At 45.0% G+C, this 12,453-nt stretch overlaps 1 protein-coding gene across 3 annotated transcripts in view; it reads left to right on the top strand.

Annotated features, from left to right (window-relative positions):
• The window catches only part of GDPD5 (glycerophosphodiester phosphodiesterase domain containing 5), a 327,641-nt gene that overhangs the window by 242,221 nt on the left and 72,967 nt on the right, over nt 1–12,453 (top strand). For all 3 annotated transcript variants that reach the window (XM_054015849.1, XM_054015850.1, XM_054015847.1), the window contains 3 exons: nt 1,279–1,372; nt 2,105–2,164; nt 11,009–11,107. In XM_054015849.1, the coding sequence (XP_053871824.1) occupies nt 1,279–1,372; nt 2,105–2,164; nt 11,009–11,107 (253 nt within the window). The remainder of the gene's footprint in view (nt 1–1,278; nt 1,373–2,104; nt 2,165–11,008; nt 11,108–12,453) is intronic.

Here is a 12,453-nt window from a genome sequence, read left to right as displayed (position 1 = left end):
CCACACCTCCGAAAATCACCTTCTCGATTAAACCTCTTGTTCTCAAGCTCAGCAGAGATTGGGCAAAGGACTGAGCGGGTCATAAGGACTGAGCTCCTTTTTCTTCTCTCCAGATGGGCCCTCCAGGTCAGGGTTATGGCACACCCATGGTGTGGGGGAAGCCTGCATATCCGCGTCCTGTGCCAGAAGTGGTTCTGCCCATAAATAGAGCATTCAGCCTCCTGGGCTCTGTCAGGCACCGTGCACAACACTAACTCTCCCACATGCAATCCGGTCTGATCGCTTCTTATCCATAACCCTATTATCAATTCTAGTGGAAGGACTTTAGTTAAGGACTAAGATGCACAGAAATTATCACTTGCCCAAGGTCACACAGCAAAGCAGAAGCCAAGCCAAGACTAGAACCCACAAATCCTGCATTAATCCCTTCTCTAATCACCAGACCATACGAGTTCCCCAACTCCCTTGACGTTCTCTCTAAGCAAACTTGCACCTAACCTGATAGACATGCTTGCCTTACATTGTCACACACGCTGTGTCTACACAGCAATTCAACACCTGCAGCTGGCCTGGGTCAGTTGACTTGGGCTGAGGGGCTGTAAAATGGCTGTGTAGACGTTCGGGATCAGGCTGGGTCCCCCCTTGCAGGGTCTATCCCAATTTCACAGCCCAAGCACCACTAGCCCAAGTCAGAGGAGCCAGGCCAGCCACGGCTGTTTAATTGCTGTGTAGACATACCCTAAAAGGCTGGTTTTTGTTCCAGTTTCTGTGGTCTGTCTCTGAAATGTAGATCAGATGCAATTTCTATCACCACCACCTTCCCCTCTGCTAGGAACTTAGGACTTGAATAGAGCACCATTGTGGATAGCTTAACTCTTCTTTTCCTCCCTCTCTTTTGCTTCTGATATTGCCTATATATTGTTGGATTGGTGAAATGGCTGGTCTGTGAATGCCAGGTACTGGTTTGAAGCTATTGTTCCAGCTGGAATATTTGTGTCACACCCTCTCTCTCTTTTGGTTGTTTATATGGAATTCCCAAACCCCAGTGTATTTTCCCCCATAGCACAGTATCCGCATTTAACTCCTGGTTTCCCAAGAGGGATTGATACACAAATGTTGACGTTTTGGGGGGTTTCAAATGACTTGTTTGTTTCATCTCCCATCTCTGGTCTGCTTGGCGGGAAGGGAAAGGCCCTCTCTCTAATCCTTGTTTAATCGAGCAGAGTTGCTGTGCTATTGGATCACTCCCTAATCTCTGTTTTCATACTTATCTTCCAGGTATTTATATAACCGAATGGGATATTGGAGTGACTGGTCCATTCCAATACTTGTAACAGCTGCTGCTGGCTTTCTGTATATCACAGCGTTATTGGTATGTAAGATAAAATCCCTCTATGAAAGCTGGTGTAGAAAACCGGAGCGTGAATGTCTGTGCAAAGGGGTTTATGGAATCTTACTGTCGGGAGTGGCTTAGTTCTGTGTGGTGTGTTTTGCAACGTGCTCTCACCCTTAAACAGCCCGGAGTAAATGCAAAAATTTCAGCTTGGGATGACAGCTGTGAGGTCCCACGCTCAGTGCTGCTGGCTGTGTCGCTTGCCGAAATTGCAGCGCATCTATTCGCGCTGCAACTGGCCTCCTGAGAAATAGATTTCTCGGGTGTCTCCTATTCATGATGGTTTCAGTCCTGTCTGCTCTTACAGCACCAGGCTTTGGTCCCTCGGTCATGTGCAAAATGTGCTTCACTGCATCCTGGGCTGCCATGGCCAGTATCTTGAAGCTGATGCTTGAGCAGGCAGCAAATTCTTGCCTGACGCAGTGTAGGTAGTGGCTTGTGCCAGCTCCATGGCCCTGGGCAGTATCACAATAGTAGTTTCCCTCTTAAGGGGGATAAAAGTCTATTTATTAGATTATTTCTATGGAGAGGACTCTTCTGTACAGTTGCCACTGTCTTAAATCTTCCTGCCACCCCCATCCTATAACTGCTTTTCTTCTGTGCCGTTAAGCAATCTCTTATTGAAGGTGCATTTTCTCCACCTGCTGAATGAACATGTATAGCTCGTCCGTTCTCATCTCTGACTGGCTTCTCTTTTGATTGTCTTTTCAGATTTTAGCACTATGTCACATAGCTGTGGGACAGCAAATGAACCTACACTGGCTCCACAAGGTAAATTGCCCTTTCTCGGTTAGGAAACCATCACAGATCTGCGTAAACCAAAGGAGACTGAAGGAATGTCCAGAGGCCCCAAAATGTATTGCTCGTGCCGGGGTGTCAGAACTACTCGTCTGGCTCTAACACGTGGCTCTAAATCTTGGGAGGGGGGAGGGGAGATGTATCCCAGCCTGTTACATAGGAAGTAGAACCAAAACCTTGCCCTCTCTGATCTATTAAAGATCCCATTGCCCCAGTCTGGATAATTTAGACTTTGCCTGCCGCAAATTATCCAGGCAGTGTCTTCGTTTCCTGCCACAAACTGTATGTGCTCTGGGAAACAGTCGCCCCATTTCACCCACTGGTGGCAGTTTTTCAGTGGGGCGGAGAGATTCCTGTGTATTTTGCTAGATGCTTTGACATCCTTGCTGCTAAAAGGTGCTCTATAACTGTTAGCTTTTTACCTGGGCTCCTGTGGCTGATGGCAAATGCAGAGTCATGTGAAATGTATGCTGAACCTTCAGGATTTTTGAATTTCTGGTTGGAGAGCTGAGTTCAAAGAGGTTTAATGGTGGCAGGTTGGAGTCTCTTCTGCAGCAGGTATTATCTGAGCACTGCAAGAAAACATAAGTTAGGATGGCGAATGGCAAAAGTATGCACCAGATGGTTACTCCCTTTTACTTCTGAAGCATACTAATATTTAGGTCTAGCTTCTTATCTCCTGCAGAAAAAGTTTGCAGGCGGCAAAACTGTTCCTCAAGTTTGCTTTGCAGAGTTCCCACTTGATTATTCCATTAGGGAGGACTGGAGTTTCCTCCACCTGCGGAATGAACAAGAGGTTCAGCCCTGACAGCCGGGAGCTCTGAGATCTGCATGGCCCATGGATGTCCACACAAGCCCCCATGCCTCCGTACTACCCTTCTGGACTCCCACAGACCCTTGTCTCCACAGCTCCTTGGAAGCTTTCCCTGGCAGTATCTATCCCAAAGCATTGCCTGAAGGAGACAAAGGGGCCATCATGTTATGTGAAGGTCACAAATATAACCCCCCTTTGGCAAATAAATGGAGGAACTGCACAGAGAATAAGTGACTTACCCATAGTCCTACAGGAAGTCAGTGAAGCAGCTGGCAGTATGGCTACGCAGCACTTCCTGTTTTCAAAGCACTGCCCAAGGAATCCTGCCAGCTAGCTCCCTGCTCTAACCACTAGATGTCTTCACTAAGACAAAGCTTCCATGGGGGGCGGGGCTGGGACCTGATTTCTGAGCCGTTGATCTACCTTTTGCTTTCAGGGGACTAATTTTGCTAGTGGGAACTGTTGCCCGATCTTTAGATTGTGTATTAACTATATTGATTACTTAAGAATCCCCAGTTATCACTTTGAGGGATGACAGGTTCTTGTCCCAAGATCAGGCCCAGTATTATTTAAATTATTATATAGTTGGGAACCCCGATGTGCACAGGTGCAACACTCGCACTATAGGAACCCTTTTATATTTACAAGTTTAGTTTATTCATACATTTAGCACAGTCACAAAGACCCCAACTCAGTAAGGTAAGTAGAGATACTACAGTATGCACACCCATCTACTCACACCATCCCTTGTAGAACAACCTGAAATGTTAGTCATTGTCTTCCTCATCACCATCCTCTTCCCCATCATCACCAGTGGCCATCACTCTGGCACCTCCCAAGGGCTACATCTTTCTCTCCTACCGCCCCCAGGCTGAGATGCCACTTTTATAATATGTGATGCTGACACTGTTATGTTGGATGCATATTCAGTAGGGGATTTCACCCCCTTTCCTTATTTGTATTTCCTCACCTTACTAATGTGGGAGTGTCTTTTTTCTATAGATTAGTATATCAATGATCTCAACTTATTATCGTATACGTCAATTTGTTACCATGGCCCTTTTGTGGTTAGTGTATCACATTTGTTATTTCTTTCCTAACTGGTTATTTCGGTTCTTTCCAAGTTGTGGTGTACCTGTTACGTTTAAAAGGGTATGAACTTAGGAAGCCCTCTGTGCCAACCCACTTCAACGTATCTTCTATGTTAAGGTTGCAGCCATATATGGACCTTATGCTTTAGCTCATCACCAGCTATCTAGGTGAAAGGTCCCAAACATATGTGTGCTAATTTTGACTTAGCTCAACATACAGGATGTGGCCTGTGGGTCCCTTGAGTTACAGCCAAAATATACTCTACTATAGACCTATAAGCTTACATAAAACAAATAATCGAACCCATAAGAAAATAAGAAACTTATAAGAAAAGATATGTAAGCAAGCAGGCTAGCCTTAGATATGTGTTGTGTACCTGTTATGTATGTCAGTTCATTGCCAGGACACTTTTGTGGTTGACTCATGTACCTGTGGTCAGAACTTCTCCTTAAACTCTATTTTCAGCTCCCCAATACTTGGGGTTTTCTGTTGGGCCATTGATCGGTGCAAAGTTTATCTGTTCAAAGATTATAGGCCTCAAGACTTATGCTAACTTGCTGAAGCTAATGTCTTACAGGATACAGGTCTGTACGTTTCTTGCATTACTGCAGAATAAATGCAAAGCAGTGACTATGATAAAGGCAAGCTAGCCACTGGGCTACTGAATAGCTCCCATTGGGAAGCTGATTTTAATTTTTAGTAACCAATTTGCTGCAAAGCGCTTCTGTGTGCCTTGTTTGATTTGCAAAAACACACAGGATACAGGCTTCCATTTGCAGGTTATTTCTTCATAGAGAGCACCAGCTTTATGCTTGGCACGGTGCAGACCTGGAGAAAAGACGCACACCCTGTTCCAAACAGCTTGCCCTGTAATCCAGGCACACGCAATACCATTCTGTGCTGTGCCCAACATACTGGGGGATGGTTCGGGCACAAAACAAGGAGGGTGTTGAAAAGCTTCATGAAAGATTTGTGGTTTGAAGAGGGATGTGTTGAGGTGTGAAGCAGGTCCCTGGAGGCACAAGGAGGGGAGTATTCCAATCATTAATGGTAGTGTGGAAAGAAGTTCTTAAGTAGATAGTGAGAGAAGGATACCAGGCGGGGAGCTTGGGAGCATCCGAGGATGTGTCTACACTGCGATTGAAAACCCGCAGCTGGCCTGTGCCAGCTGGCTCGGGCTCGCGGAGCTTGGGCTGAGGGGCTGTTTAATTGTAGTGTAGACATTTGGGTTCAGGATGCAGTCTGAGCTTGGGGGCCTTCCTGCCTCGCAGGGTCCTACGGCTTGGGCTTGAGCTGGAAAGTCTATGCCACAATTAAACATCCCCTTAGCCCGAGTCAGCTGGCACAGGCCAGCCACGGGTTTTTAATTGCAGTGTAGATATACCCATAAAGACCAGGAAGGGGGAGGGGTGTACTGTAGGCAGGGGTGGAGGTACGTTGTGTGAACTTGAAAGCGAGAGGAAGCTGGTGAAAGAATTTGTGGATTGGCCCAAAACCGAGCAAAATTTGGCAACTTTGGCTGTGGATTGATTTGACTTTTCAGATTGAGGTGAAATTTGGGGACCTTCAATTTCTGTAAATTGGAACAGAAAAAGGTGTCCATACACCAAAATCCACAGAGCTCTGACTCGGCGGTGTATGGAAACACAAGTCTGCAGGAGAATGAGCGCTAGATGGAACACTACTAAGTGTAATATATACACACACACGCAATACACAAACACATCATAATTGATTATGGGACAGATTCCACATGCTCTCAATACACAACTCCTGTTGAAGTCAGTGGGAGTTCTGTGCCTGAGGGGAGTTTGCAGGATTGGACCCTTAACCAGCATACGTGCAGGGGATTTGAATTCTGCCACTTTCCTGTCTCTTTCCTCTTTCCAGAATGTGTTGCTATTGGGAGGTGGTGGGTGGGGAGGTAAGGAAGGGGGGTGGAGAATGTCTGCTGCTGAAAAACAAGTTGTTGATTCTGAGCACAACATATGTTTCGTGGCGAGGAGTCTGGTATTTTTCAGACACATTCCAGGTGGCTGGTGGGTTTGGGTGAGTAACACCAAAAGAGAAATATGTTAGAGAGATCAATTGGTGATTGCTGCCCCCGCCATCCCTGTCCCTCACAAATTCCAAACCAGACTTGTCCGTGTCTTCCCCTTGAACGTTCCAGATGCTGCGAGGTGGGAGGCTGAGCAAAGGGGTGGGGCTACTGAAGGCCAAAATTCAAATTTGCGTCTTGGTTCTTTTTTGGTAACTTAGGATGGCTGAAATCAAATGCCATGTCAGGGAAATATCTGCTCCATGCACTGTCAGGATGGAGTGGCCTGTATTTGCAGGGCAAGGTGTTCAAATGAGGGTCTCTTCCATGATCCTATAAGGAGTTAAGGATCATGGGCCAAGTTCAGAGGCCATATGTAAGACAATGTCAACTAGATTCCTTTAGACCAAAGACTCCACCTTCACATGCACCTTCTTCCCACTCCTCTGTATTACTCCAGCTTGGTTTCCTTTGCATATCTGGGGTCTGAGAGGGAGGAAGGTTCAAGGGAGTCTGGCCCTACCTGTACACATCACCCCTGAATTTGTCCCCAAGTTGGTAGTGGATCCAATTAGAACTCTCAAGCATTCTGTTAATTGCCGTCCACTTGGCTGATGGGCAGGACACCTTTGCTGTGTCACCCAAAGCTCTTTTGCCCAAGCAGATGAGTTGCAGGTAAGCAGAGTGGCGATCGACGTGCCTTCACTGTTCTGTCCACAGGGTAAGGGCCTCGGGGTGGGGTGGGGGATACTTCTGTTCACAGGCTGCCTGGATCAAATGCACACCCCTCTGTCCCTGCTGTTATGTCCTGGCCAGAACCCCTGAATGGGTTGTAACAGTAACCAGCAGAGACAGGTGCTAAAAGGAATGAATCATGAACACTGTTGAGGGACATGCAGACAGAATACAAGTAGCTTCCTATATGCTGCTGAGAGTTTCCTCCTAGAGGATCTGCTAGCGCAGAGAGTTCAACAGGAAGGTTGCTAGTCACGTCTGTGTTTGTAAAATTCCACCTGCTCCAGAAACCCATGAAGGCTAACCCAATCCGAACAGCCGTCAACGCAGCTGTGGAATTTCCCCCCCTTTCTTACTGTTCATGTTGCCAAAACAACTGATCTTCATGTTTCACTTCTGTGACCTGCGTAGGTTCAGTAAATCCCGTATGATCAGGAAATCACTGGAAATAATGCGTGAGGCCACCTCATTTGGTGGTGAACGGAGAGATTTTTGACTAGGCCAGCCAATCCAAGCCTTCCCCTCCCTCCCGTCTGAAGAAGGCCTCCCAAAGTTTAGAAGTGGGTCCCTACAGTTCTTACCTATCAGACCTTCCCCTCCAGTGCAGTTCAGACCAAGTTTAGCCTTAATCCATCCCTGACCCCCTTAGTGTAAACGTCACATCTCTTTCTTATGGGCAGCTGCTGAGAGAAACTTCACCCTGACTATTAAGGTAGGAACGAGAGGAAACCATGTCATTGCACTGTGAATGTTTATTGTTGTGAATGTTTATTGAGCATTATGCTCATGTGTGCACATGCACCTATTCCTGTCACCAAGGACGTAGAGACTGGTGTAAATTCATTGGTGTCTGACAAATTACCTCAGCTGAGAATCTGCCCCTTACAGACTAAAAACAAGCCATATGGTGATTATTCAAGAGAAGGAGAGACAAGGTGGGTGAGGTAATATCTTTTATTGGTCCAGCTTTTGTTGGTGAGAGAGACAAGCTTCTTCAGATCCGCTCTGCGTAAGCTCGAAAGCTGGTCTCTCTGACCAACAGAAGCTGGTCCAATAAAAAAATATTACCTCACCCACCTCGTCTCTGTAATATCCTGGGACCCTCATGGCTACAACAACAGTGCATACAGGAGAAGGAGGGTACAGGGGTTGTGCATGAGGAGGAACTGCTCGAAGGGGTGGATTAGAAAGTAGGGAGGGTGCATGGCAGATGAGGACATGGGAACTATTCCAGGCCCAGGAGAATTTCTTTCCCAGGTGAGAAGTATTTCTCTGAAATAATGAGAACAGGTTTTTTGAAGGTTTTTTTTTAAACAAAACAAACCCAACAATGAAAAAACTTAACTCTTTTCATGGCAATGGACAATGTGTCTGGAGTTCAAGCAAATCCAGATAATTGTAGGAGTTTTGTACTGTATGTTTTGTCTAACCTATGCTGTCTTTCTCTCTCAAAGACTTTTTGGTCTTTCTTTCTGTTCTTTTCTTTTTTTCTCTCTGAAATTTTCTGTAAAGAATCCAGATCTAGACAGTACATGAGATCAAGGCACAGAACAGCAGCATCCTCTGAATCTAGCCAGACGTACAGTGCAGACTGAGATACCAGACAGAAGAGAACAATGTTCTGACGCATTTGCTACAATGTTCTTTGTGATAGAAATGATGGATAAGACAGATGTGGCAGGCTAAAGCTGAAGTTCTTTCTGTGCCATCATGAGGCTATTTTAACCTTTTGCCTTCAGTGAATCCAGTGATATATATATATTTTGGCGCTGTGCATAGACTCATTCATTCTGAATACTTCCAAGTGCCTGCAAAAGATGCACTGAAATAAAGGGGGGAGCAATGCATTGGATCCTATCTTTTTGGTGTTAGGGCTTCATAAAAAATCAAATACCACCACCAGCTAAAACTTGCTAGGTTCCTCTATGTCGCTCTCTCAGCACACCTCAATGCAGGTGAGCAAGGGTGTTGCCATTTCAGATGGTGAGTCTCTCCCAGGGAAAGCCATGTTGAACTGTGCCCAGCTTTGAGAGGTGGCTGCTTGGCGTGTCCTTGTACACCGTGGTGGTGTGTCAGCATGACACAATGCCAAACTGCTGTTTTGGAATCCTTTCACTTACTGCAAGCTAAATTTGGAGAACTGCTCTAATAAAAATGGGAAGATCTTTGAAAATGCAGTGTAGATGACAACCCTTCACCCTTTTTTATAGAGTCCCCGATATCACTGATGTGGGAGCAAATGCCCTGGCTAGGGCGTTCCATGCTTACTGCTGAGAATCTAGTCTCACCTACTGATGCGAATGAAATGTTCTTGTTTCATCAAATTCTTCTCAGATGATTCATATTTTGAAGCCTGCTCCAAGAAGGGAAAAGAAAAAGGCAATGGTCAATTTCATGGAATGTTTGAGTCTGGTAATCTTTCTGAATTCATAAAATAGTGGATGATTTAAGGCTGGGTTTAACCAGTGATCAGTGTGGTTGCTGCCAAGTTAATTTTTGTCCTGGGTGAAAAAAGATTACATTGACTTCTCTATAATCAGGCCTGCCTCGCTACCCTGTGGGTTGGGACTGAATTGTGATATGGTTCTGTAGAAGAAAGTGGTGCAGTGTGTAATGCTGATTACAAAATATGGTTATAATGCAAGTGTGAGTGAATGGGAAGATTCGAGGCTGATAATACTCTCTATACATAAAAAGTGACAGAGGGTCCTGTGACACCTTATAGGCTAACAGACGTATTGGAGTATAAGCTTTCGTGGGTGAATACCCACTTCATATTCACCCACGAAAGCTTATGCTCCAATACATCTGTTAGTCTATAAGGTGTCACAGGACCCTCTGTCACTTTTTACAGATCCAGACTAACATGGCTACCTCTCTGATTCTATACATAAAGCTGTTTTTCTTTTTGTATATACTTCCCCTTACAGGAAGCATTCATGTTTGTCCAGATCGTCCCTTCTCCTATCTTAAAACATTCACACTGCAAAATGTAATGTGTTTTGGTTCAAAAGTAAGCTTGTGGTTTTGAATGAAAATAGAATCTTTCCATTTCTGAAATATCTTTTTGTGACATCTCCATGACTGGAGGCTTGCAACCCTGGTAGCCCTTTCTCTACAGTCCTCTGCTAATCTTTGTGGATGAATAGTCCTTTTGATCCACGCAGGATACCATGTTCTCCATCCAAGATCTTATTTCTGCCTTGTATTCTTCTGCCATCAACCTTCCCTTCCAGTGCCTGAAAACATGCATTGCCCACTGAATCCCTTAAAATGGGTCTTGCAAATTGAATCTGTCTCTTCATAGGGTCTCTAACCAGAGTTTGTTGAGTTCAGATCATCTCTAGTACCAAAACATCATTTCAGCAAAGATCAATCGTCTTACCAAAATATGTGAGCTTGCACCTTTTGATGCAGAAAACATCATTTAGTGGAAACTCGTTGAAATGCAAAATTCAGCAGCTTCAAAATGGTCGAGAGGGCTTTTTTCGCAATATTGTTCAAACTAATATTTTCTATTTCAGTACAACCTTAGTTGCTAGGTAACTTTAACTTCCCTCCCTGTTGGATTGTTACAACCCATAGCCAATAGGGTATCACTTGTATTTCAAGTGGGCTCTGTGTCCTGATGCTCATGCTCTATTGCTAAAGAGAGGGGTGAATAGAGTGTCAAGGTTTAAAAAGGAAAATCATATACTGGAAATGGCATTTGCTCTGAGATTGAAGACACCATTCCTGTTTGGAGAACAGCGGGCAAGTGTGAGTTTAGGATATAGAAAGGCAGCGTGGCCTATAAGAGCAAGGGGTAGGATTCAGAGATCATGGTGTCCACTACTGAAATCAGTGGGGTATCATGGGGTATAGCTGATTGACAGCAGAATTGGACCATTGGGGCCTGTTTAGACTTTGCCATTGATTGCCCTTTGGCAAGTCACTTAACCTTTTTGTGCCACAGTTTGCCCATGTGTAAAATGAGGGTAATACCAAATCCATCTCACAACGGGTGTTGCCAGACTTACTTCCCCTTTGTAAAGCACTTAGAGAACCTCAGATGAAAGGTAGTATGCCAAGTGGACTTCACTGCAACAGTGTTCATATTAGGGATTTGATTTGTAAATACTTCCTTCTTTTGTTTCAGATCGGCCTGATGGCGACCTTGGTAGTTACTGTAGTAACTATGTCTTCTATAGCACAGCTTTGGGACGATGAATGGGAGATGATCGTTATTTCAATGCAGGTAAGTTGCATGGTGCGTTTGATGATGTAAAGCCTTGTTGCAAAGAACGGTGCTTGTTCTGTAGTTTTCAATATATAGAGTGAAATCCTTGCTCCAGTCAGGTCAATGACACAATTCCCATTGACTTCGGAAGGGCCAGGAGTTTACTCATAGTCTCTATCTTTGGCGTTATTAATTCTTAACAATCAGTCTGAAGCAGAGTTATAGAGCTGGATATATGAAATATTGATCTTGGGTGTCGCACAAAGCCCTCTGAAGTCAATGGCATATTGGGCTGCGTTAGCAGGAGCATTGCCAGCAGATCGAGGGAAGTGATTATTCCCCTCTATTCAGCATTGGTGAGGCCACGTCTGGAGTATTGCATCCAGTTTTGACCCCTCCTCCCCCCACGCTACAGAAAGGACGTGGACAAACTGGAGAGAGTCCAGCAGAAGGCAATGAAAATGATTAGAGGATTGGGGTACGTGACTTATGAGGAGAGGCTGAGGGAACTGGGCTTATTTAATTTGTGGAAGAGAAGTGTGAGGGGTATTTGATAGCAGCCTTCAACTACCTGAAGGGGGGGTCCAAAGAGGACGGAGCTAGGCTGTTCTCAGTGGTGGCAGATGATAGAACAAGGAGCGATGGTCTCAAGTTGCAGTGGGGGAGGTCTAGGTTGGATATTAGGAAAAACTATTTCACTAGGATGCTGGTGAAGCACTGGAATGGGTTACCTAGGAAGGTATCTAGGTGGAGTTGGAATCTCCATCCTTAGAGGTTTTTAAGGCCTGGCTTGACGAAGCCCTGGCTGGGATGATTTAGTTGGAATTGGTCCTGCTTTGAGCAGGGGGTTGGACTAGATGACCTCCTGAGGTCCCTTCCAACCCTAATCTTCTGAGTCTATGATTCAATGAGACTCCAGCAAACTCAATTAAATAGTTACGTTATTTCAGTTTGTGTAGCTAGCTCCCAAATTTTGAATCCTAGGAATATAGACCTGGAGCTTTAACATTCCTCCTGGCCTTAAAGGGGAATTCCATTGACTTTCTTTGGTAACACTGTGCTCCTGTTTCAAAATTAATTAAAACAAGACCCTTGATTTCTTCAGAGCAAATGGAATTTTCATGCTGTAAGGCAGGTGAATAATGGGGGGGGAAATTATTGCCAAATATTTTAGTGAATCCTGAATTGCTTTTTGACCAGCCACTTTTTCACCTCTCTTTGTTCACTTCCCCAAAAATGTGTTAACCCCAACCCAAACTGCTCAACTATTCTTTGTAGGAATATCCAGATGCGTGTGCAAAGAAAGGGATGCATACATGAATAAGGCTATTCCCTATTTGTGCCAGAAGTGACTTCCCCTGGTT

Source organism: Malaclemys terrapin, chromosome 1, assembly GCF_027887155.1.
Source record: "Malaclemys terrapin pileata isolate rMalTer1 chromosome 1, rMalTer1.hap1, whole genome shotgun sequence".
NCBI lineage: Eukaryota > Metazoa > Chordata > Testudines > Emydidae > Malaclemys > Malaclemys terrapin.
This window is presented reverse-complemented; position numbering and strand designations above follow the sequence as displayed.